Source organism: Drosophila nasuta, chromosome 2L (genome assembly GCF_023558535.2).
Source record: "Drosophila nasuta strain 15112-1781.00 chromosome 2L, ASM2355853v1, whole genome shotgun sequence".
Lineage (NCBI taxonomy): Eukaryota > Metazoa > Arthropoda > Insecta > Diptera > Drosophilidae > Drosophila > Drosophila nasuta.
In genome coordinates, this window is record NC_083455.1 from 515,065 (window position 1) to 542,389 (window position 27,325).

Below are 27,325 nucleotides of genomic sequence, written 5' to 3' on the forward strand. Positions count from 1 at the left end.
TCATAAAAGTAATTCTTGGGAAGCAAATACATATATAGAAAGGTTGATATCGGAGAGACCAACAATTATAGAAGATACAAATTTTGCAATACATCTATCTATATGTATACTATATGGTAGAATGGCAAACAGACAACACTTTTTATGATTCTTGAAAATGTTGCGAGCAAATAAAAAACTTTGAAATTACTAAAGAAATAATTTAATATGGTGAAAAACAGCTGCAGCTGTCAGATATTTATTGCTTTGGTTGGAAATCCACTATATTTTGAATGTAGAAGAGCTTGAAAAATGAAAGTACCTTTAATATTAAGAGTAAATGACATTTATCGAGTCAATGCCAACATAATTGCAACATTAAGGCCCTTCAATAATACCCAGAAACTGTGAGACAGGTTAACACACAAATAGTGTGTTATAACATATACATATGTATGAATAAGTATAGACCGTGTATCTTAGAATCAGTTGAGTGTCCACAGTTTAGACCACAGAGTCGTACAACTTAAGTGACATGCAATAATTGAAAATTACATAGCCAGAAACAAAAGCTGGTTTGTGTTTGTATTTGTGGTATGCATGTGCGTGTGTATTTAGGTGTGTGTGTGTGTGTGTGTGTGTGTGTGTGTGTGTCTGGTATAGTGTGAGCATGCTAATGATGTGTTTCCTTTCACACAATAGTAATATACGGAATGCAATTTTACAGGATATCAAGCGTCATGATCAAGGCATTTACCGATGTCGTGTGGATTTTCGCACAGCTCAAACGCAAAGCTTCCGTTTCAATTTGTCTGTCATAAGTGAGTATCGAAAAAGGAACTTCTATTTATAAATAGCACATAGAGGAACACATAGACGAGTGTGGAGTGGAGTCCATCAATTTGTCAATTTATCCATCTGTCTCCGTGTCGCTTTGTGGCACTTTGTTGTTGCAGTTCTTCCGGAGCAACCTCTTATACTGGACCGTTGGGGTCGGCAGCTCAATGGCACGCAATTGGGGCCCAAGCAGGAGGGGGACGATATTGTTATCACTTGTCGTGTGGTGGGCGGTAAGTAAACGGATCAACCTAACCTCATTTGACCGCTCTAAAATCCTGCAATACCCAATCTACCAATATGTGTACACATACGAACATATATATGTACATATGTATGTATATGTAAGAGAACTCTTACATATGTGTTGCCACACATGGTTTCGCCGATGTCTATGTCCGTTTGCCCGGCTAGACAATTTCCTGTTAATTTCCTTAAAAGCTTTGGCTGAAAAAACCCTAATAAACTGGGAAATGCCCGAAAACCTCAAGCCGCATTGGCCTGAAAATGAAAATATCACAATGTTTGCTTTGCCTTTTGGAACCGATTTGCTTTTGCTTTGCTTTCATTTTCCATTTCATTCTATTTTTTCAAGCTTGACTTTTTAATTTGCACTATTCTCTGACTCCTTTGGGTCTTCTGTCCAGCTCAGACATACTATATGATTGTGCACACAACCTTACATACATACGAAGTATAAGTACATTGTTTTTTTTAATTTGCTCCGTCTTGTGACTATTTCATAGGTCGTCCCCAACCTCAGGTACGCTGGCTCGTAAATGGACTACTTGTCGACAATCAAAACGAGCACAATTCCGGCGATGTTATCGAGAATCGACTCTTGTGGCCGTCGGTGCAGCGAAACGATTTAAATTCAGTATTCACATGCCAAGCATTGAATACTCAATTAGATAAGCCCAAGGAGAAGAGCTTCATTCTAGACATGCACTGTGAGTATACCCAACTAGTCAACGAATAAAATTTTTTAAACCATGCCCCGCGATGAGTAATTGACGTTATAATTTCTATGGGAGCACAAGCACAAGAATTAATATTTTATTGTGCCTTATTCGCTTGACTTATCTAAATCTAATGTTAAGCTGGAGTTGCAGTATTCATATGAATTCATTATGCAAATAGATAACCTAATAGCAAAACTAATGTAGCCATAATTTGACTACATGTAAACAAACATGAAAGAATACTGGAGTGTAGGTCAGTGAATACCTCGCTTCAATTCCCTCAAATAATGCACTCCATCATATGTAAGTAACATACTAAGTAAAGATAATATATAAGTCAATTGTTTGAGGGTCATTACACTCATGAACTATTCTGAAGTACTTCGAGTATGTAGGGAATAATCACTTGTCTGCTTGCCGAACACATCTTTAGCTTTTACGTAATTGTTTCATTTACATATTTAAGGATTATACTTGTGGATTATATCAGATTGTAGTTGAATAACAAATGTTTTTACACATACGTACATATGTACATGTTAATTGAAACTTGCAACTTTTTTTCAGTAAAACCATTGACTGTGAAAATTCTGGATCCGCCTAGTTCAATGATTGCCGATCGTCGATACGAAGTCACTTGCGAATCGTCAGGTTCGCGTCCAAATGCCATCATCACCTGGTACAAGGGAAAGCGTCAATTGCGACGCACAAAGGTAAAAGCTGGAAGGGAAAGGGGATAACGGCGATGAGAAAGTGAGACGGAGTGGGAGTGGGAGAGGGAGAGCGTGAAAGGGAAGGGGAAATGACTCTCACACGACCGCAATTGACGTTCTGTGTGGGTTACTGGTTGCTGGTTTCTGGTTCGTGGTGGGATGTTTGTTGGGCTTGTCTGGGCTGGGTGTTAACTGACTCACGTTCAGCTCGATAAGTTATTGTGTTTGCACAGTCATGCCACACACAAACGTGGCTCGTAACTCTTGTCCGGTGACAAAAAGGGGTAGGGCGGCTGGTCGAGAGGAACTAAAGAAACACCCACTTGTTGTCCCTGGGCGTGTCTTACACTCGCCATGGCACACGCCGCCTCAGTCCTCAGTCCTCCGGCTGCGGCTCCGACTCTGGCTCCATCTCTCCGTCCCCCGAACTCCCCGAATAGAATAAACACAGATAATGTGATATAAACTCCACAATACACAACAATTCTCTACTTCTCGCCTCACCCACTCAGCTCCCCATTCCCTTAGTACTTTAGTATGCTTTTTCCATTGCCATTTTTTTTTTTTTTGTTTGGTTCTTGTTTTCTTCTGTTTCAACTTTGGATAAATTTATGGGAGTTTTAGCGCAATTTTGTTGCAATTCATTTTTGCAGCGCTTCGTTCCGCACTCGCTTTGCCTCGGCCACCAGACAAAGCCGCTATTCTTCGCCTTTACCCCGAATCTAAACTGTTGTTGTTTATGTCCATGTCTGTCCGCCCTATATGCATACTCGTTTATGCATGCCACTGCTGATTGCTTTGCCGTTTGCAGCTACGCTCCTTTAAAGACCGGAAATGTTTTTCAGTAGTTTTCACGTGGCATAAAGTTACCGTAATGCGGCAAAAGGCCGCTTCAGACAGCCAGTCCAGCCCATCCCAGCCCAGTCCATGCAGACAGCTAGCCAACTAACTAACCAGATAGTCGGCGGGCCTGGCTTGAGCCATGTTCTACATGCCTTTTGGTGCCTTATTTAGCCTACAAATGTGTGGGTGCTGTGTGTGGCAAAGGTATTTGTGCGTTTATGTAAGGCTAAGGATAGTTGCCAGGGACCATCTAAACATGAGGGTATTTCAAGAGAAAGCGAAAAAACAGTAGCAGCAACATATGAAGCCCGACATTAATCAGCTTTGGGACGCCGACAGCCAACGACAAACTACGGAAAAGTTCCTTTTCAATTGAAGCTAATTAGGATAGGCATGGAAAGTTAACCATATTATTTGCTAGCGAGACTTGCCTACAAAATTCCAGTGATAGAATTTCAGGTACTGAAGAAAGGCTTCATGGCTTCATTACCTGCACGATTTCAAACTATATTTATATAATACTAAAACATTAAAGTTTGGATATATGTAGCTTTTAAAGCCTTCAGCTAATAATTTGGTAATAGTATGATTCTAATTTATTTTTTAATTTTTTAGTTATTTCGTTAACAATTCAAATTGTCTTTCCATTTTGTTTTAATTGAATTTTTTATACAGCCGAGACGATATAAACATAACCGTCTGTGTGTCTATCTGCCTATAATATAATATAATTTTTTTCGACAGCATTTGTTTTTGTTGCACGCTGACCAAGTATGGTTTAGATATTAATCACGCCCCTTGTGATACGAAAAATCATATACCAATAGTAGTTTTAATACGCTGTTTAGACTGAGCTGCATCATAGAAATTTCCGTTAAGTTGAACGTTCCGCATTACTCCATAAGCGGCTGTGCGTAAGAGAGGGACGGTTGATGGAGCCGCATCATTGATCATTCTGAAAGTGTGGCCGTATTTTGGAAAATATTTTGATATATTTATCGAAAACAGTGCGATAACAATGGAAATCAGCTGGTGATTTCACTTGCTAATTTTGGCGTTTAAAATTATTTCAAAGTGCTTTGCAATTCCCAAAATAAACCAAAGTGGAAAAAAGTCATAAATGTTTTAATATAAATCGTCAAGATGATCAATTTGAGAACTTTTTATAGAAATATGATCGTTGCAAAGCAAATTGCTTAGTACAACGTAACCCGGAATAAAATAGTCATATAATGAATAATAAATACAATTCATATAAACTTATATATTGTAAATGCCCTCAGTGTATCATATTTTATTTTAAGTTCATTTGTTTCTATGGGCTTTGACACTCTCCTGAGTTTTTTTTTACTTTTGCACCCTTAAACAGCTGTTCGCGTGATGCAGTCTTGTTGTAAACACTTGAATCATATAACTGCATCATTAAAGCAGTTACAGAACAGATGGTCTAAATAGCGTATAAAGCTGAAGTCGCGATTCTTGGTACAACTACAGTATTTTTGGTTCAATTAAAAGTTAATTTACGAAATAATTTTGTATTTTTGTACTATATTTTATAATACATATGTAGACTTGGAATGTTTTTATATTATTTCAGTATATTAATTTGCTTTCTATTTTGATTTATTAAGGAGTTGAGCCGGTATAACAATAAAGTACCATAACAAGACATTCTACAAAAACTGATTCAGGCCAATATTTTACAATAAAAATACATGCAAAACATTTGCAGAATAGTAGACGGAAATTTTGCTAAGAATTTGATTACTATTTAAAAGGAAAAACAAAAGAGAGAAATTACGGGAAGACATTAGAATGGGTCGCTAACTGGCAGCTTATTCACACCTTGATTCCACTAAAAACAACAAACACTAAATACTTAATAGGTCTAAAGTTCACACTCAAAATTCTACAACGCCATCGACGTCATCAGACAAACTGAATGTGTTGCAAACAGAGGGCGACGGTGGTAAAGAATGTTAGTATCTCGTCGCTTGGGGGATACACTGTTAAAAATGAACATTTTATGGCCCGTTCGAGCAAGAGCAAAGGCAACAGCAAGAGTCAGAATAACGACTACAAAATCACAACTAATTATGTGTTGCTTGGCGCTCTAAAATTTATAATACCCACACACGTCACATAAAACCTAAAGTATGCAGCAATAAATTTTAAATTGCAAACATAAAATATTTCGACAAATTTGCGAAAAAAAAGAACAGAAAACTCACTCACACATACATAAAGTACAAAGAAAACACACTAACGTAGGAGGGAATAGCGCCGGAGGTCCAAGGGGGTGTTGGCATTGGCTCAAGTCTGGCGAAACTTAATTAATGCAGAAACATTTTCAGGACGACATATCAAAGAACTCAACACGCTCTGAACTGAGCTTTGTGCCCACCACAGACGACGATGGTAAATCGATAACATGCCGTGCGGAAAATCCAAATGTGAATGGCCTGTATTTGGAGACCATGTGGAAATTGAATGTCGTTTGTAAGTATTACAAATTGAGTTTAAGTATAAAAAATACAGTAACAGCAACAGCAACAACATCGTCAATAACACTAACAAATAAAAACATTGAAAAAGAGAACAATAACAACAACGAAAAAAAAAAAATGGAATCGCAAAAGAGAAGCTAAGAAAGCATTGCCGACAGCTACCAAAAGGTAGACAGCTCGCTAAATTTATTACGTCGGCGATGTCGACGTCGCCGTTGAAAGCCTTTAAAATGCAAATAAATCAAAGACAAATGACAAATTGTGAATAATTTGCCATGGGCCAGAAGGCAGCCGCCGTGGTAGCATTGCGCCTCTGCCTCTGTCTCTGTCTCTGCCTTTGCTTCACAGCCCCATACCTCAGTCACCACCTCTACCACAGCTCTTTCATACCTCAAATGAAATATGTGGGCTAACAAAATGTATGGAAGGCGCTTAAATTAAATGAAGGACTTTTGTGTGTGCAACCCATGCTACCAAAGTAGAATAACCAAACAACAGTATCAAAGTAGGACTCTCAATATGGAAAACATTCTACCAGAAAGTACCTAGTAAATTACATAACCCAGCCAATTCTCAAGACTTTCTGCGAGTTTTTACACTTATTATTAAATAGACTTTTATATCATGTAATTATATGATGGACTGTTAAGAGCGCTCTTTGCAGTAAAAATTCTAATATTATATGTATGACATACTATATTTATTTGGACATTGACGAACTAACAACAGTACCATCAAGAGGAAAATAAATTTTGAATAGCATGGATTAAATGGAAACCGCGAACACTTATAAGATTTTGGACAACGAACGAAATAAAACTAATAACGCAAATAGAAAAAGAAATATATTTATATATAAATACATAAATAAAAATAGCTAAATACTAGTGGAGGAATTGATTTGCTAGAGCAAATGACGTTTTAAAGATTATTGTAATTCCCACACAAAATACGAAAGGGATTATGGGAAGCATAGTTAGAAGTTTTACATGGAATAAAAAGAGGAATAATATTCCTAGTGATCCCGACCGGAAGAGCAAAACTATTTTGGCTTAATAGCTCCGAAGAATCTACTTCACCTTTAATTAGTCTCTAAAAAAAACACTGCCTACAGTCAGTAAGATATAGAATGTTTAGTAATAAAAGTTTACTACGGTAACATGAGGGTTCCAGTTTAAACAACGAAGAGCAAAAATCAATAATTGTTTCTGCACTGACTTAATCCTTGGGATTCCATATAAAAGATCCATACATAAGTATAGGACAAGCCAGTGAGATTTACGGGTTTAAGTTTAAGCGATATATTATTTCGACCAGCGTTTTATGAATCCAAACATACCCACGGCTTTATTCACAACAGATATAATGTGTTTATCAAATTTTAATTTTGCATCAAGCAGAACATCGCCCTAAAGAAGTAATATAGAATACATAATTATTAACCTGGAAATAACCCTTTAAGAAACACAACACACAAGATCACTATACTATTAATATAATAGTATGCATTTGGATTCATGGGGTATGTCTTGAAAATCGATTAAAGTAGTCCCAAGGTGTTCAGCCATAAAACACTGCGGATGTCGTAAAGCTTGAAAGTCGAGAGTCCAGTCAAATCGTGTGTCGAGACAAGTAGCGAGCCAAGTGCTCTGTGTGTACTTTTGGCTGTCACTGTAAAAGTATTTTATTATTTCGACTGAGCATACATAATAATATACACATACATACATACTCAATCGATACATCACCTAAAATCATTTCCTTGGTTCAATTCTAACTGCAATTGTTAGCCAACACCGCAAGCCAGCTGTAAAGAATCAAGAAGAACATTTTCTCATTAGACATTTCGTTAAAAAATAAGCAGGTATAATATTTTTTATGCATCACACACACTTTTTAGCATCATATTTTATATTTTTGAATATTGTTTTTTATTTGTTTGTTTTGTAGCCATCGTTGAGACGTTTACTCCACATTCGAGTAAATAAACTTTATGATCAACACGTACGACAAAATATTCATAAAAACACATACATGCACATATACGAATATGAATGTGGGTGTTTTGCACAGCAGGTAAACGTTTGGCTTTAATGAAAAATAAGCTAAAGCTACTGGCAATGATGTCGACTGTAAGAGACCCTGCACGTTTAATATACGATGCATGTGGATAAAAGTGAGAGCTAAACAAAATTAAAGTAAAGCGATTAAAGAGTACTCTCGAATTGTACCAACCATTTCCGATTGAAAGTTTAACAATATGACACAGATTGTACTTAGCTTTAAATCTAATCAAATACACAGTGTACATATAATTTGTAATTAACTTTATCTTATTTACCAAATTCACCATGTATTTATAGTTTACATTTTCATCCCATAAAATAATGTTTATCATATAATAATTATTAATTTGTAACTCTTATTGACAAATCAACTTCTGCATTCTAACTTCACAGCAGGCTATTTAAGTTAATATCTCTTGCTCTCTATTGATTTGCCATACTTATTTTTGTTAGCTTTTTGACTCGCAGCAGAAACATTATTTTTATTTTAATAAAGTATATTCTTTAATATAAAACATTAAAAACTTAAGATGAAGTTTTCTTGATTCATGGGAAGATAGAAGGAAACATTACCGAATCCAAAAGAAGATGTGTGTACTCATTATTAGCTTCAACAGACGACACGATATAGCCATGTCCGTCTGTCTATATGTCTGTCCATTCGTATATTCACCTGGTTCTTAGAGACTACAAAAGATAGATATCTAATATAGATGTATCTATATAGACAGCACTTCCGTCCACTCTAATCGAAAATAATGGAATAGCAAGCTATAGTCGATTATTGGAACATTAAGAAAAAAGCTGCTGTCTTTATTATTCCTGAAAAATTGGTTGCGATAAGATTTATTTAGAAAATTAATTTTGTATGCAAAAAAATGGCTGCTGCAATCGGGTCTTAGCTGATTTCTTTGATAGTCTTGCATATTTTATTCTTTTTTTTTTAAGTACATTGTATAAATACAGAATATTTTCAAAAATTATTAATCTTTGGAATATTTAAAGAATAATACCGGTTTTTTTTAACTTGTTAAAAATTTTAAGCGAGTATCTCACTGTATACATAGCACACTGGACTGTAGATTTTGTCTTCAGCAAATATACTATAATATAAATATATTTAACATTACTTGAATCCCAAAAACCAAGTATAAATTAATTTTAATTTAGATGCCCCTCTATTCCTTTTAACTTTTTTTTTATATTATTTTTTATACATTCTTGATATTTGCTAAGTCAGTTCAATTGTAGACATTTCATAGTTGAATTTAACAATAAATAAACAAAATAAAAATAAAACAATTACAGCTGAGGAAGCCTTGTTTTGCCTTCATACAAAATTTAGCGTATTTTTAATTCGAGCGCACAGGCAAATATGCTTCGCCTCGTTTCCCATTTATTGCTGCTGATGCTGATTTTGTTGTTGTTGTTTGCGTTGGCGTTGGCTTTTCGTGCTTGTTTTTGTTGCTCCTATGTGATATCTGTGTTCAGCATCATGCCTGAGTTATTATGCCAACTTCGTTTTGGCTTCTTAGGCACGACATTTGGCAAGGCCATTTGCCATACTTTATGAAAGCGGTAGGGCAAGGCGGCAGTAAGGGGTAAAGACTGCATTCATTTCATTCGGAATGCGTTGCGTTGCGTTGCTTGTATATATAATTTTCTTTATGTTTGTACGCTCTGTGCGTAGTACGAGTATGTGACACTCGCTCGGTTTTAAAATTTATAATGCGGCCCCAGCAAACAAGGAAACAGGACAACAAAACATGCAATGCAATCACAGACATAGAGATTCCCATGAGCGCAGTAACACTCACCAGCACACATACATACGAATACGAATACGAATCCGTATTCGTATACGTATACGAGTGTGTGAGTGTGTTCTATGTTGCGTCCTTTGCTCGTTGTTTATGGCTGGCTACATTGGCGCTTGTGCTGTGTGCGTGCCTGGCATTTCGAAGAGCGAACGAAGGCATCGCGATATTTTCCTCAATGCCGCAATTGGAGTTTATATTTTTTTTAAGTACGAGAACGACAGAGCAGAGCAGGGATTATAGCCAGATGATATATAGCGGCAAGCCAATCATCTAAGATTACTACTTCAAGTCCAGTTGAATATGATAACTTAAAGAGGCAGAACAATAATAACAACAACGTCGACTTTACTTTATAAACTTGATTGTTACAAACCTTTTTGGCAACTTGTCCAACAAACTCATTTGGTTTACCCCAATTTTCTAGTAATTTTATAGAAAATTCGCATTCCCAAATAAAAAAAGATACCTGGTACCCAATTTTCATAAAATTCTTAAATTATACCAATTTTATATATTGAAAAATACTAGAATAAATAGAAGGGTGTTTTTGGTATATCTAAATACTAATACATTGTAATAGTACTATAGAATACAAAAATATACCAGATTGTCAGACAAAGCAACTAGGACACGAATGCAGCAACGAAATTTTCTGATATGAGAAATACTCTAGTTATTACTTCAAACTTTAAAACTACGCTTGCTATTCTATTCTTTTTCGATTTGATGGGCTGGTCATGACAAAAATCTAAAAAAATCTTTCTGTAGGCACAAAGTTATAATACTCTTCTAGAGCTGATATTAAAACCTTTCAATTGGTGGATAGAGCTTAAATTATTTTTTCGGCGTTTCAATATTTTGCATGAAATGACGAGTTCGAAGGGTAAGCCGAATGGTAATACAATAAATAAGAATACTTTAATCGAAGTATGTCGCTTATTAGACACCCTGTAACCAACTAACATGTCTATGTATGTTATGTTTCTTGTCTATATCAAAAGGAATAGATCTGCTCAAGATCTGGAATGCTTCTATTTTAATATGTAAAATTAAGAAAATAATCATATATTGCATTGCGTGTGTTTAGCTAAAAATATGCTTCATGATAATGGCCAAGTTGTTATAAAAGTACTTAAATTGATTCACTTTCAAGGCAACATTTAATTGCACAATAAAGATTGTAATCCATATGTAAATGTTTTATAAGAACTTTATGTTTTATAAGTTTTATATATAAGTAATATTAAAGTTCACGGGAAGATGCAGAAATATCACACTCACAAGCGCACCACACCCGTTCCTCGAAGTTTCTGCAAAGGGTATAAAAATGACGTGCAACATGTGTGCGGAAGTACAACGTCGCGGAAAGTGAAAGAGTTTTGCAGAACCTTTGCAACCACGGGGGCTGATTGAAGGAATCAACGAGCAAGTCTGCCGATGCAGACTAAGGCCAGGTCTAGAAGAGGACCTGGTCGCGGAGAGAATAAACTTTGCTGGGCCATTCTAAAGTAAGCAAACTTTTGGCCTCGCCTTCTAACTCTTGACGGGCGCCGTTTGGTCGTATGGCTTTGGCTACCAATAACTCAACAATATTAAAGTTGGCACGTGAGTCCTTCGTCAGCGTGATTCGGGCCAACCTTCGACCCTGTGCGTTGCCTGTGTCTGTGTCTGTAACTGGGGCTGTGGCTGTTGCTGTGGCTGTCGCCTTTGCTGCGTGTTTGTCACAAAGTTTGTGGCTCGTTAAGCAGATTCAAACGACTTAAGCGGCAACACATGTTCACAAGCAGCGCCATCGACATTGCTATTGCCATTGCCGGCAGCAGCTGGTCCCCGATCCTTGACCTCTTTCTATTAGGATGTTGTCATAACTCTTTGTTGATGGTGCTGTCGTTACAGCAAATTGCTCATATTTGCTACCAACTATTACACCAAGTAGATCTACTTGGTTTTCAGTTGCAGCGGTAATGTGAAGACAGCTGAAGTGACGCTTCTGTTTCAACTTCACGCTTCAAATGGCCAATGAAATAATATTGTCTATAAATTCAGTACATTGCGGTTTGATAGATCAACTTCACAGACTTTAATTAATTAATGGATAAAACTCGATCGATTGATACCTACATATATACCACACCTACTATCCATTCACCTATTCATCACTTACTCGCCGCTTACTAACACATTCTCTATTAATTTACAGATCCCCCGCTGGTTACGCTGCGTCTGGGCTCTACACTAACACCGGATGATATCAAGGAAGGCGATGATGTTTACTTCGAGTGTCACGTACAATCGAATCCTCAATGGCGGAAACTGTTGTGGTTACATAATGTAGGTCGCGTCAAGTCAGCTGGAAGTGAGCTCCCAATTGACACGCTTCTCTTTACTAGCCCGCTCTCCTTCTCGTTCTCGTTCTCATTCACTCTGCTCTAACGCCAACAAATATGAACTCAAGCCCAATGAGAGGAGGCAAGCAGGAACTAAGAACAGGGTCCAGGACACACACAGGCAGGCTGTCTGCTTGGTTGACTTCCATTCATTTCAGTTTAAGTGTCAATAACATGGCAAGTTGCGTATACGCTGTGGTGTTTGCCACCAAATCTGCCAGAGTTGCAGCCACTGCCATAGGATGCACAGTTCTGCGCTACATTTGCTCATTTCAATTCACACCAAGAATGTTGGTTCGAAAGGTGCGGCATGTGGCAAGAGGCGGTCCGTAGTGTGCCGTTTGGGCAAAATAGTTTTGGGATTTGTGGCATTGATTTTGCCGTCGCTCAAGTGCAGTTTCTGTTCCTCACAATCAATCAGCAAAGAGTGCTGAGTGAACCAAGCCATCGACCAGCGCAGCAGTTGAACGAAAGACGCTGTTGACAAACGCCTTCAAGGCTATGCTTTGTGTAGTTAATGGATATATGCAGCATATAGAATACATTTTGTGCTCGCAATTAAACTGGCATTCATTTAGTAATTTTCGCATCTAGATTCCTGCTTAATTAGAAGATTAACTTAGATAAACGCCATTTTCTTAGTGGGCTCAAATCAAAAATTCTAAATTTGATACTCTTGCATTTTAATTAATAACAAATATTATAATTACAATATATTGGTGTTGCTCATATTCTTTTCAGGGTATTCATTTGGAGCATAATACCTCAGCCCGCGTCATACGCTCCAATCAGAGCCTGGTACTTCAGAAGATCACCAAACACTATGCCGGCAATTATGCATGCAGCGCTATTAACGATGAGGGCGAAACAGTCAGCAATCAATTGCCATTGAGAGTAAAATGTGAGTATTTCGATAAAAAAAAGAATACAAAACGACACAGGTGATTAGACTAAACTATAAGATATCCGATTCAATAAAAGCAAACCAAAATGAATTATCAAAAAATACTAATGCCCTGTTTCTACAGCCATTCAGATTTTTACATTTGATCGACTCCCATTTTGCTTCTCTCACAGCAAAAGAATGAGTATCGGTAAACTTTAGGTGTGGCCGCTCTATCGCAAAACAAATGCCCTAAAGCGCTGTTCCCAGATGCGTAAAATCCTGTTTTTTTCGCCGAACTCCATATAAACAAAACGGCCTTGCAAATTTTTGCGGCGAAATTTCGTTGCGCAGTTTTCAGCACAAACTAATTTTGAGGCGTATCGATAATATTAATTAATGCTATTTCTCTTCATGAGAAAATGCCTCAGAAGTTTTATTTTGATTTTTCAATCTCCATCTAGATGCTCCTCTTTACTTATCCGATATGAGTGGGGAACAGTAGGTAGTTTATTTTTCCGCTTGTGGAACTGCTGATTTGATATCCATTCCAGTATCGGAGTACTGCACGGCCGTTTTTTATATGAAGCTGCGCGTAAAACAAAACCTGATTTCACGCATCTGGAAACAGCGCTTATTTCTCTAATCATTTTTGTGGTGAGCTCCGTTTCGATTTCACCAGGATAAAATATCGGTTGTGTCCGATATTTTTAAATCTCTCACGTATGTGAAAAAAGCGAAAAAGTGACCTTTCAAATATATTGAATTCAAACCGAGTATTGGGAAACAGGGCATAAAATATACACAAAGGTAAACTTGGAACAACGACATATCATTACATTTAAAATATGCTATATAGAACAAAAACAGTCAAAGCAACTACGTGTAAACAACGATATCTATGCATGCATGTTTTTGCCTTGGCAAATGGCTTTCATCGAGAGTAGAGATTCAAAGATTTCTTAAAAAAAATAATACATTAATGGTTTAGGAATAAGTAATAGCTACTTAGTGTATACAGTGTTTAAATAAATATAGATGCTGTCTCGTATATTTTGGTGAAACCAAAATCTCTACATCGACATACTATCACAGAATATACTGAGCAAATGTCCAGCCCAGTTTTGGGAGCATTGCTCGTCCTTATGAGCAGCATCAGCGACACATCTAGTACTTTGCTTGAATGCGTCATCTATCTGGCTGGGATGTCAAGAGTCTCCCTTAGCCACCAACTCGTCGCTGGGTGTCTGCCTGTACAGAAACTCCCAGCATTTGCCTTTACGAATAATTTCTTATCATAAAGTCTGGCAGCAGGCAGCGATGTCGTCGTTGTCAAGCTGCTAGTTCCCCTGGTGCTTCTCAGTTCGTTCTCTTCCATTCCTCATTTGATGTATTGCATTTTTTGTGTTCGGCGTTTTCATGTTATAACTCAACTCAAGTCTGCTCAACTCGTGTCAAGCCGGTCGGTCGCAGTTGCGAGTCAAGGCTGTGAAAATATTTTTCATTTCGCTTTTTGCATAAATACAACATTTCACCGTTTTATCCAACCCCAGCTGTAGCACCAGCCCGCTCTTTGTCTGTCGCAGCCTCATCATCATCCATTCGCTTGCCACATGCGTTGCATCATATTTCGTAGCTGCACCTTCTACTGCAGCTGCAATCGTAGATATTTTGAAATTATACTTTCGTTTAACAGATCGCGAAATACAATATTTCCAGTTTCACAAGTTGCACCACAAGAGAGCAGCCTGTAAATTCGTCTCATTTGAAGGATTCTGATCTCTCTTACTATTGTAATTTGTATTTTGGCACTAGCCAAGTGTCACACTAAGCGAATAGGATGCCCAGGCTGCTTATTTTTCCCATATGCAAATAAAATGACACATTGCCAATTAAAATTATCTAAATAGTTTTGTCTTGATTTGTATTAATATGGTATTCTCTTCAAAATATATCTAATTTACATTCCGGAAAAACTGATACGACTATAACTTAAAAGTATAAAATATACCAGCAGGTTTTACCCAATGATGCGAGTGCTAAGACCAAAGTCGCATTATTCGAACAGCTGATTAGGGGTGAAAAATCAGGCAGAAACAAATAGAATGCAATAATAAATAGAAACAAATACGAAAATTGGCAATTTAAAAAATTTATTGCCACTCTGATGCATTTAATAACTATAAGTTTATATACATTTTATTTGTTATTTTATTTATTTCCTTATTGCATCATATTACGACATATAGCATTAAGTCACTTGATCTGTTACATCATATTTCTGTAAAATGTGCTAAATTTGATAGTCTGCGAAATTTTTTAAAACATTTTCTTATTAGAAAAACAATTATAGCTTTATTTTTTTAAAGATAACTGAGATTTAAATATTCATATGAACAGATAAGAGCGCTGCCTCTTACATACATTTTTTATTGGTACAACTCTAAAATACCCTATTAAGAGGCAACTATTTTCGAGTACTTTTTTCTATACGATAGCACTCAAATTTGTTTTCGAGAATTATTTATCAGAATTAATTAATTCATCTGAACGACCTTCGTAATTTTTGTATCATCCCAAGTTGCGAAGCGGTTTAATCCGTGATGTCGCGCGATCAAATTAATAAATCATTTAAATATAAAATGAATTTATTCTGATTAAACTGTCCTATTATGTAAGGAATCAAGTAGTCCAAGTGTCACTAAAGAAGTGAGAGGACTGAGTCAGAAAAACCAAGATTGGCTGGATAGACACTTCAATCACCTGGCTGTAAATCTACTTGATAACAGCCATAATCGCCGTCGTCTAAAAAGACATCATCCTCTTGGCCATCCAATTCCAACAACCTCAAATTTTTTTCGTAAATATGTTTTCAATGTAAATTAGACAGTCATTATATCAAACCAAAATATTTAATTATTGTCGGTAAATGTATTGTAAATCAAGAATACATATACAAATATCGAGTAGTTGTCGAGAAATTAAGAAAAGAGAGTATTTTTCATATTTTAAAGTTTTACCCTATGCCTTTGAACTTTTTCTGTCTATTCGGGGCAAAGAGCAACAAGTACTCGAATTACTCAAGTGGTGTCTCAAGTGCGTCTCGCTAATTGGCTGGCGTCCGATTAAACAGCCCTCGTGAATTTGCAATTTAAATAAGCAACAACAACAACATCAACGATAACAACAACAACAATAACAGAAACATCAACAAAAAACAATAACAATCAACATTTGGAAAAACAACAAGTACAACAAAGGGCGGCTGCTTCAGCTAATTAATTACGCCCTTTTGTAAATTTTTAAGACAAACAATTCATCAAAAATTCAACTCGCCTGACTGCTAATGGGTTTGGTTCGGTTTCAGTTGGATTCGTTTGGTTTGTTGAGCTTAAAGGTCGAGGGATGTGGATAGCAGGGCAACAAGCGGGAGGAGGCGGAACCAAATTACGCATACGCCACGTGTGCTGTCAGCTAATAATCCTTTAACATTTATGAACGCCTTATTTACCTGCAAGTACTAAATCATGTTGCCACATTAATTAATTTCAAGTAAACAAGGACGACGTTGCCACTCAACGGCTTTCTGCGAATAGCATTGCGCTTGACACTGACTGACTGCCTTTTGCCCTACCTCAGAGCAGCAATAAGGAGAGAGCCTAGCTTAACTGATGAGGGGGCGTCTTGCTGTCTAAAACTCTTTTGTGCGTTTTTTGCCTTGCCTTCTCTTTCAGACTTTGCTCTGTTATTTATATAATTTCAGAGCATAAGGATAGGCATTTCTGAATTGTATCGTATTGTTGAGTATTGGACTTTATTTTCATCTTTTCTCTGCTTATACATGAATAATCTTCAAATATTCATATGGCATACACGTATATCTAAGAGTTGTCACATTACGAAAATGCAAAATAGAAGAGTTTAAATTTTTTGCCAGCAGAAAAAGAAAACAAAAGTGGCCTCGACTGTGAGATACCCGCTATACGTTTTCAATAGAATCATATTCTGAAAATATACCAAAATATAATATCGTAAAAATGCTACAATTTACCAAAGGCTTTATTTGGTATTGGATAAACGCAATGCGATTACGCTTTCTATTCTGTCTGTTACATACATTGCCTGCAGGCACAAAGTTATAATACCCTTCCACCCTACGGGTATCGGGTATAAAAATATTATGTTATTTTAAGCCGTATGATATACACGAGGAGAACACCTACATTCTCGATAAATTCACATTGGTTTTCCGTTTCTATCTACCTTTCAGACACACCCGTTTGCAAGCACGCAGATCGCGTTATACTAATTGGAGCCTCCAAGGATGAGACTGTTGAGGTTGTATGCGAGATACAAGCGGATCCACCGCCTCGGTGAGTACAATCCCCATACCCATTAGCTATTCCATTCGATTCCATTCTGTTTTCCAGAGCGACTGCCTTTCCCTTTTTGCCGTTGTAGGCAATTGCTTCCGGTTTCCTGTTGTGAATGGAAGTTTGCTAAATTGACAAATGACTGTAATTGTGTGCTAGTGTGTGAGCCTGTGTGTGCGCGTGAGCGACAACGGAAAATGCTATTTATATGGTAGGAAATGTGCGAAAATTTAACAATATTTTGATTCGATGGCACTTCAAAAGCAATGCCAAATGCTGTTATGCTTTGATTCTCTGGTGCGTTCGTCCTTAAGGCATCCACGAGCGTTTCTGGGCTGGTCGACTGACTATGTTAATTCGCATTCGCCACATTTGCCCACTTTAATGTTTTTTTAATGAGCCACCGCACTGCTGTGGCCTGTCGACCGACTTTCTGCCTGGGCTATTGGCTGCCTCCGTCCGGTCTCTCTCCCTCTTCCTATCTCACTCTCGCTATGTCTGTCCATCTGGCTTGTCTTGTATTTAATTTCAATTTTTCGTTCTGGCTCTCATTGTCTATGTGTGTGTGCGTGTCCGTGTTTTTGTGTGAGAGAGTATGTAGGGGCTCTTCTGTGTCTTGAGTTGACGCTTTATGCTAAAATAATTAATCATTAGCCAGCGGAAAATTGCGCGATGCTGTTTCCAGCGCAGCTGCGTCATGTAATTGTTGTGGTAGCAGCGTGCTGGCGGCGGGTGAAGAACGGATGGATGACGGAGCTAGGGCAGTGTCGAGAGTGTAGGCGATACTCAGCGTTAACGTTAACGTTAACATGAAAAAGCTGCTGCATACTTTGGGGCGCGGATTGTTGGCCTGAAGGCGGCTACAAGTTAATTTATCAGCATTTAACTGCTTGACAGCGATGCCAAACAAATTTTTTCTCTCTTGCCTACGTTTTTCCCTCTATTTTATTTTAAATTAAAGTATCGCATTACAAAAAATGCAAATCAATTACGGGTTGTTGCCGAACGTTTAAAATGAAATAAAATTATCTTAAATTTACCATAATTCCATTTTCTAAGCTGGGCTGCTTTATTTTTCTACGTTCAATATTAATCAAATCGCTTTTTGCATTTGTGATTCTACAATTTTAAAGTATAGTACGAATATTTTTGTTGACCATATTTTTTAAATTATTGGCGTTAACTTTTAAATGTGGAAATAAAACTAAAAATTGAATCGTACTTTATCTGGCTATAAAATTAAAAGATGTGGTAGAAAAGGAAAGCGTAAGCTTTCAACCAAATATGTCAGAGATAATTAACCTTTTAAAAAGCTTCCCGTGTCCGAGAATCCGGCTCTTAGCTCTCGACAGTATGACTGTTACATTAAGTGAGAGTATTGTAAGTGGGCCTCAAATATGTGTGTGTGATGGCGTACATATTTAACCTTTAATATTTTAACGAGCTATTTTAAAAATGTAAAACTTTGCAAACATGTCACACTTGCTGCCCTTCTCTCCCCGGTCTTTCCCAACCCCAACTTTGTCGACTCCGCCAACGCCGCGGCGTTGCCGTCGACGTTTACTCTTCTGACCCTGTCGTGATCCACCTTTCGTCTGGCCTGATGATTCTGCCTTTTGCACGCACATCCTCGTGACAACGTTACCGGTAAAACGTCAACCCAATGCAAACAACAACTCCAACAAATTTAATAAAAAAAAACCCTACAGCAACAAAAACAATAAAATAAAAAATACCAAAAACAATATTCACATTTCAGAACATTTCGTTGGAAATTCAACAACTCGGGTGAAACTCTGGACGTGAGCAGCGAACGTTTCAGCGTAAATGGAAGCCGCAGCATTTTAAAGTACACTCCAGTCACAGATCAGGTAAACAGGCCAATCAGTCCCACCAATTAAGCGCAGCACAATCCACACAAAATATATATGTACATATATAATATATAAATATTTCTGTGTATGTAATATATGACAGGATTACGGCACACTCTCCTGCTGGGCAGCCAATGAGGTGGGCACACAACAGCAGCCTTGTCTCTTCCAAGTAGTTTTGGCGGGTAAGTGAAACAATAAATACTCTACACCAAAAATTAATTTGTGTTGGCGAGCGATCTAAATTTTCTACTGGGGTTCTGCAAGCTCATTTCCTACTGGGTATTTATAATCGGCGATTCTCTTTTATGCACGGGAATTTTACCATTAGGGCAAGCGAATGCAGCTGCAAATTTCGGGAGCGTGATTTACTTTTTTTTTGTATATCAGCCCAAGCAGAGGCAGTTAATTGTTTTTAAAACTTATAGGGATTTGAAGGTGTGCGTAGAGCACGAATGTGAGTCAAAAATATAAAACATTATGAAATTTGTAGAATTCAACAAAAGAAAACAAAGATTTCAGCTGACCAACTAAAATTTGTTGTTTTCGAGTAGACAAGGATTCGATGCTAACAATTAGAGTTAGCAAAGCTCAAAGAAAGATTAATAAGAATTGTATTTTAAATTGAGTAACTGTTTACTATTGTCTCAATGTAAGCGACATTCTTTCATTTTATGTGCCTCTTCATTCCGATGACTGCTCGTTCCTTCAACAAACTGCAAACACGGACACCATAAATCTGATTGGAACTCGTAGCTCTGCCCAATGGCGTCAGCAACTGCAGCATCTTCAACCGAACGGAGCTCAGTGTGGATATACAATGTGTTCAGGGGTACGATGGCGGCCTTCCCCAAATATTTGTCCTCGAAATGTTTTCAACACGCACTGGCATTACCAGGTAAGCATATTAATCAACTGTCTGCTCTGCTCGAGTATAACTACAACTGCACACAGCTAAAAGCAGCCATCAGAGAAATTGGCCAGCGGGTGTCAGAATCAGGGTAGCTTTTAAGCGGATTATATTCGCATATAACTGCTTTGTCGAACCTCTCAGTGCTTAGCCCTTGGCATCGAATTGAAGCATATGCATATGTGTTTTGCAAACATTTAATTGAATGGTAGCCCGAGGACATGGCAATTGTTTTCAAACTTAAATATTACAACTTTAAGACACTTCTCAGTGCTATTGCATGCATCAGTTTGGATTGCTATTTTCTCTGTACTGTTGTTCTACTTAACTGAGAATATAACATTTGGATTACCTTGACTGATTGAATTCATTTTGATTTTAATTACCTCCTAATTATATAACAGTTTATGTATTAATGTTATTTTATTCTATTGCATTAATTTGATTGTCTAATTAAAATGTATATTTAATTTGTAGTTATTAAAAACGAATGAAATGATGGTAACTGGTAACTGATTATAAATATTATTTGGATTTAACAATTTGTAACATAAGCGTTAGACCAAAAGAACGCTATACTAATTAAAGCCTCTATCAAGTACTTAAAAATATGATAAGTAGTTGCTAAGAAATGCACATTTCAAATTCTGAAGTTGTGAAATCAAATTCCTATCGGAGATCGAATCATATTCATACACGCCCATTACATTATGCAAGAACAGCTTACGAGTATATTTATATAATAATAAAAATATATACTAGTGTCAGATGCCCAAAAAGCATACCCAAAATCGTTTAATAAATATTGCTTATTGAAACAATGGGACCGTGCAGCCAACATGCTCATAAAGGGTATGTCCAGGGGGGAAACTTGATGCTCGAAACATCAAAAGAACCCTCATTAAAAAAGATTGCGCCAAATCGTAACAAACATGGACGTCAATGTAAATATGTTTGTAAGGCAAAATGCAACTAGAAATGTATCTTTTGGTAGTCGAATTACAGATACTCTAACTTAATCTCTGAAGTAAAGATAAGACCTTATGGATTTGTTATTGAATATTCCACAGAATACATTTGCATCAAATTTCAATATGAAATATAAAAATAAGTAAATGCCACGTGTTTCACAGGAAAATGAGAGTACCCTGAGCAAGAGAATGAAATGGATGCGAAAATAATATAAAATATATATAGACATTGAACCCTAATATTTCAGAGTTTTGGCAAAAGCAAAAAGAAAGAAAGACAAGACAAGTTGAAGCCGCAACAAGGCAAAAGGCATCAAATTCAAATTGAGGTCATGATTGAAGCATTGGGTGTTGTGGATTGTGAATGCCTTTTTAGGAAGGGTTTAAGGATTGGGGTGTTGTCTGATGCGATTGGAAAGGGACAAAACTCCAAGTGAGAACCCGGGAATTCGTATGTGCAAGCAGCCAGAAATATTTTGGTATTTGTTTGGCTTTTGCACCATTTCAGACATTTGATTACACATGATTAAAGGCACAATGTTGCTGATTTGCCATTCTGATTTAATAATAATAATCTTTCGATCTGCATTTTCTCTTCCCATCTCCTCATCCTGCCATAGATTCAATCTGAGCAATGCAGAGGAAGCACTCTTCTCACTAGAAAATCTGGACACGCTTACCTCGATTATGATGCAGGAGAATAACTCGTTGAGGCTGCGTATCTACTCCTACAATCAAAAGGGGCGCAGTGCGGCATATTTGTTACCGGATTTCATTATTGGCTCAACAGCTTACAAGACAGGTGAGTGACATACACACATATGTACATACATATGAACTCCTACATCCACATCCCGTCACACACACACACACACACACACACACACACACACATGGTCGGATTTTGATTGATGGATGGGAATCATAGGGCTGATTGCATTTGACACATGCCCGCTTCCGAGACCAGTTGAAGACACCGTCTGCCTGCTTTTCTGTGATTTCATGTTTTAATCCCATAAGAAGGACTTGCTGCTCCTTCTTGTTGTCATGCCAGGACTCAGACACTGACGCGGGCACAGCGCAGAAACTGGCAGTCTCCACACATGGTGGCGACATTTGACAGCTACCAGAGTCATCTGCAGTACTTACATAATCAACATGCCTGCCTCATGGGATGGATGCCTTTTCAAGTGTCTTAAAATATGTGTAGAATTGCTTTTGGGGATGCCAGCGGCAGCTGCACTGCACTTCAGCCGGCACTGTGGTTGCAGATCATCTATGAATGTGAGAAGTGATAATCTCTGGCAAATAATAAAAAGTAATATTTCATAGTCTATTTAATGAATTATTAAAGTTAAACTTCAATGACAACTTATTCCTTGAATAACTAGGTGAATATTGTTAAATTGTTCGTAGGTGGAAAGGGCAATGGTTATGAAAAATACTAAACTCATTTGCACATTTGTATAATAAATAGCACACACTAGCTCTCCTTATAATTTTGCTTGAAGTACAGCGTGTTAAAAAAATACAAATGTAGTACTCGCTCACGAAGAGTACAACCATATACTCACTTTTGTCCGATGAGTAAAAACGTCGTGCTATCTTTTTCTGGCCTAAGGAGTATACTATACAACAAAACATAAGCATTAGTGCAGTATTTTTAAGAACACTTTACTACGGGGTAAATTCATGCAGAAGCCTTCTATGAATATTTTTTGTTATCTATTGTTAATACTCATGCCCATTCTCCATCTTCTTCCAATTCTACTTCTCATTTCACTAACTGAACTGGTCTAAAAATATAACCGTGGAAACGACAACGACGAAACTATCGTGATTGCAATCGCAAAATAAAAACGATGAACATGATAAATGTGATTGGTATCTATCTACATTCGTGTATATGTAAAACTGACGATGATTTATGACTGGTGCCCGTCAACCTGTAATTACAATAACAACGATCACAACGACAATAGACGACGATGTAACTCTAACGCTGTCTCCGGTGATTGTTGGCAGCGTGTTGACCATCATAATCATTGGGGTGGCCATAGCGATACGGATATTTGCGGTAACATTTGTGCACAATTTACGGCGTAATCGGCAGCATGGCAACAAGGCAACATCTGCGGGCGTCGTTGTCCAATCGGGGGATGTCTTAAAAGTAAGCACATCACTTTCATAGACTACTTTTATTCGGGCATCCAATTAATATTATTTCTTGGCGATATTACAGAGTGGCAACTTGGAAAAACCACGATGGCAGCACACGGATATTAAAACGAAATCTTCCGAAGATTTGGTTGACGATGAACGAGATCCAGATGTAATACCTTCTCAATATGGTGAGCTTATAAAACTTTCTCGATTGTGATTAACATTCAATTTACAGATTCTAGTGATTATTGAGAATTATTAACTTGTTTGTAAAATAATCTTGTGTAGAATAATCTCACATTTAGAGCAATTACTAAGAGCATTTATTTTACGTACATATTTTGTTTTAGTTTGTTTGTTTGTTAAATAAAATTACAACATGCCTTTTACCCGTTAACTTTAATCAAATGATCACTTCTCTGGTGTTTATTTTCATGTGTGCTTCAATCGCGCTTGCCATTGACATCACTGCTTCCTACTTCCTGCTCTCCGCTTTCCGCTTTTGGGCAACCCGTAATCGTAATCAATCTCATCAACGAAACAATACGACCGGGAACCAACGCAATACAACGCAACCAAACCAAACGAAACGAAACGATACCAAACGAAAACCAATTCAATCCAATCAACCAATGCAATTTTCTTTTAATCGTAAATATTTTTAACGATGGAATCCGCAAATCTAAAACGCAACCGCACACTCTCACATGTACACATGGCTCTTACTCTGCACGGACATGGACATGTTCCCCAAACGTGGCATCATCATCAATAAATTTCAATCTCGGACAGTTGGCAGCAGCAGCGCCGGCAGTAGCGGCAGCAATGCCTCCAATGTGGGCAGCACCACAGCCGCCACAGCCACTGGCAGCAGCACCTCCACAGCGGTCGCCGCAGCTGCTTCCGCGGAGCGCGATGCTCATGAGTTTGTAGCTGCTGGGACGCCATCCGGCGTTGGAGTTGGAGTCGTTGGCAGTATTTCCAAATGGTCTCCCAATGGTAATGTAAGTATCCGCCACTTGAATAAAGAACACTTTTATTTGTTTTGTTTAGTTGGCTTTGGTCTCAGGGAAATCTTTCCAATCGAACTCAAAGCTGACGCACACATCCCACTTGTGGGTATTGACTAAAACGAGTACTACTCGATCAAATTTATCCTTAAAATATATAAAATTAAGCAAAGATTTCTATCTAACGGTTATAATAACGTCTAGTTCAGATACACATTACAATGCTTGCTATTTGCGACTGATGTCTTTTATCTGGCTATCGGTTTTCCGTTCTAAAACCAATCAAGAAGTCAAATTGTCGATGCTAAGTAGAAATCAACCACAGAAATGCGTAACCTCAGACCAGTTTCCAATGACAAGTTTCTATCTGAAGCTTTTTTTTACCCTAATCGCCTTGTCGACAAAAAAATTTAACACCTTACACACAGTATTATTGAAAAAGGTGTTTATTAAAAAAGCTTTTAAACTGTCAGTGCGCACGTCTTCTTGCACAGTGGCTTTCGCTCCACAATTTCTCTCCTGGCATTGAGCTAAAAATAAAAAACATTGCCTGGAGGATATTCCAAGAAACACTTGATACACATTGCAGAGATTCTTTGTTCATATACGATACATCATGTCTGACTGGCCATAATCAATCAATTCTTCAGCAATATAATTACTTAGCGACAATGTACACCACATCTACATGCAATATATCTAAAGAATATATCTAAAATTGTTCATCATTACTGACTGATGTTAATTATTTGATTTCTTAAATCGCGATTTCAAATTAGTGGGTGGCTCTTTATAATTTGCTTGTTAACAACAATTTTTATACCCGCTACCCATAGGGTAGAAGGGTATTATAACTTTGTGCCGGCAGGAAATGTATGTAACAGGTAGAGGAGGCATCTCCGACCCTATAAAGTATATATATTCTTGATCAGCATCAATAGCTGAGACTATCTAGACATGTCCGTCTGTCCGTATTTTTCTTTGGACAGCATTTGTTATGTTTTCGCGCAGATCAAGTTTGTTTCGAATTTTAAAAAAATCGAATAACAAGCGTAACTTTAGAGCTAGAGAATTTTGGTATGCATAATAATAACTATAGTAATTGTGATTCCTGAAAATTTGGTTGCGATCAGATAAAAATTGTCGAAGTTATTAAAGAAATACTTTTGTATAGGCAAAAACGCCTACTCACTAGGGGTCTGAGTTGCTTTGGCTGACAATCTAGTCTCTTATGACGTCTATGGTATATTTTGAATCTGGTACCATATCGATATAACAAAAATACCATTTGGTATATTATTAGTATTTTAGTATTTTAGGTATATTTTGAGAAAATACCGCAATATTTTGCTTTTATTCAAAATGGGTCGCGGGTATCTCACAGTCGAGCACACTCACCTGTAACTTTCTTACTTGTTTAATTACTAAATGATGATTCAAAATTAAATCTTTGTCTCAAGATTTATTGTTAAGATCGAAAAGATTTGTAATCTACTTTTCAATTTAAATTAGGATATACATTTTTACTTGAAGGAACTGTATGTGATCAACTACATTTGAATATATTTTTGAAGGTGTTTTAATTGTTACGTAAAATATATATTCAGGGGAATTGGTATATTGTGTACCCTATGATATATTTCAAATGAGCAGCGTGTGTTGCTTTCTTACTTGTTTTGAAATTGTGTTCGACAGTGAAAGTATAGGAAATATACGTAATCGCAGAAGAAGGCATCTCTGACCCTTTATATATTATATAATATTATTGACGATATTGCCAAGTCTGTCTGTCTGTCTGCTTATCCGTCCGTCCCTGTGAACACCTAGATCTCAGAGACTATAAAACATAGTGACAGCTCTTGTCATGTTCGCACTCTAATCAAGTTTGTTTTAAATTGTTGCCCTCTTCCGGGGAGTTCTTGGCAACATAACGCTTGATTTCCCACCATAAGTTCTGAATTAGATTTAAATCTATGAATAGTGCTAGTCATGGCATTAAATTTATGTTTTCTTGACTAAACCACTTCCTGGCCAATTTGCTGGTGTGTTTAGAATGATTGTTCTGCACTTTTAATGAATACAGCTGTACTAATCCAGAACGCACTAACTAAAACTTCCAAAATTGTTAATAATTTTGATGTTTCCTTTGATGTTTTAAATTCATCAAATTTCAGTTATATCTCATTTACGTATTCACAAGTTTATCGGTATTGCCAGGCAGGCAGGACTTTGTCAATTTACCCAAACTGTAATGATTAGAGTTTTCATATCCTTATTATAATTTATTACCTTAATAGGTTTTTATACACGTGTAGTATGTATATGTTCACAGTTGTCTGTTAGATGAAAACTCTAGCTCCAAAACATTTGTACATATATATTTTATGGAGATTTGCCATTTGCCTGCATCACTATTTGATGAAAATGGAATTCTATACGTTCTATAAATGAGGATTGCTGCGCAGATTTCAATTAAATTTCAATTACCATCCGGCAGAAGTCCGCGTAGTCCGAGGTTGGGTTGGTCTATGCCGAGCATAACACAATTCGTTAATTAAATAATTTTAAATATTGGCAAACATAACACAAGCACAGGGAATCTGCAATTCAAAAAACAACAACACCATTTCGCCATTCTGCAGTTCGATACTATAATTCGAATTGCACCCAGAGATTCAATTACATTTTCGTTTCGATAGCGCAAAAAAAATTCTTTGATAGTGAAGCGTGAAGACTCAGCATGCACTACAATTTTGCGGTTACCGTGGCATGGGAATGAAGTTCTCAGATTTAATACGACTTTTATAATTCCTTCATTGAAAAGTAAAAGCTAATTATCTAAAAAGTATTCACCTGCATATATGTTATTTGTGGCTGCGGATACAAAGATTTGATCGCTGTATTAATTATGTTGAATATAAAAATTAGATCTAACTGCTAATCGTAGGGTATTGGCGTCGTCAGATAATGTATGTAACATATATTCTTGATCAGCAGATATAGCCACGTCCGTCCATTCGTCTGTAT

The 27,325-nt window shown here is 37.1% G+C and overlaps 1 protein-coding gene across 6 annotated transcripts in view; it reads left to right on the forward strand.

The window, feature by feature from the left end:
* Nucleotides 1-27,325, forward strand: part of LOC132793557 (hemicentin-2) — a 76,433-nt gene that overhangs the window by 46,753 nt on the left and 2,355 nt on the right. For 3 of the 6 annotated variants that reach the window (XM_060803533.1, XM_060803551.1, XM_060803541.1), the window contains exons 5-19: nucleotides 707-800; nucleotides 936-1,049; nucleotides 1,563-1,766; nucleotides 2,346-2,491; nucleotides 5,689-5,833; nucleotides 11,928-12,058; nucleotides 12,856-13,015; nucleotides 17,268-17,370; nucleotides 19,130-19,241; nucleotides 19,348-19,429; nucleotides 20,001-20,142; nucleotides 21,746-21,927; nucleotides 23,108-23,295; nucleotides 23,368-23,476; nucleotides 24,081-24,292. In XM_060803533.1, coding sequence (XP_060659516.1) covers nucleotides 707-800; nucleotides 936-1,049; nucleotides 1,563-1,766; nucleotides 2,346-2,491; nucleotides 5,689-5,833; nucleotides 11,928-12,058; nucleotides 12,856-13,015; nucleotides 17,268-17,370; nucleotides 19,130-19,241; nucleotides 19,348-19,429; nucleotides 20,001-20,142; nucleotides 21,746-21,927; nucleotides 23,108-23,295; nucleotides 23,368-23,476; nucleotides 24,081-24,292 — 2,124 coding nt within the window. Of the gene's footprint in view, nucleotides 1-706; nucleotides 801-935; nucleotides 1,050-1,410; nucleotides 1,511-1,562; nucleotides 1,767-2,345; nucleotides 2,492-5,688; nucleotides 5,834-11,927; nucleotides 12,059-12,855; nucleotides 13,016-17,267; nucleotides 17,371-19,129; nucleotides 19,242-19,347; nucleotides 19,430-20,000; nucleotides 20,143-20,198; nucleotides 20,289-21,745; nucleotides 21,928-23,107; nucleotides 23,296-23,367; nucleotides 23,477-23,523; nucleotides 23,613-24,080; nucleotides 24,293-27,325 lie in introns of those variants that run through there. The other 3 variants (XM_060803567.1, XM_060803558.1, XM_060803577.1) reach the window with 3 other exon arrangements.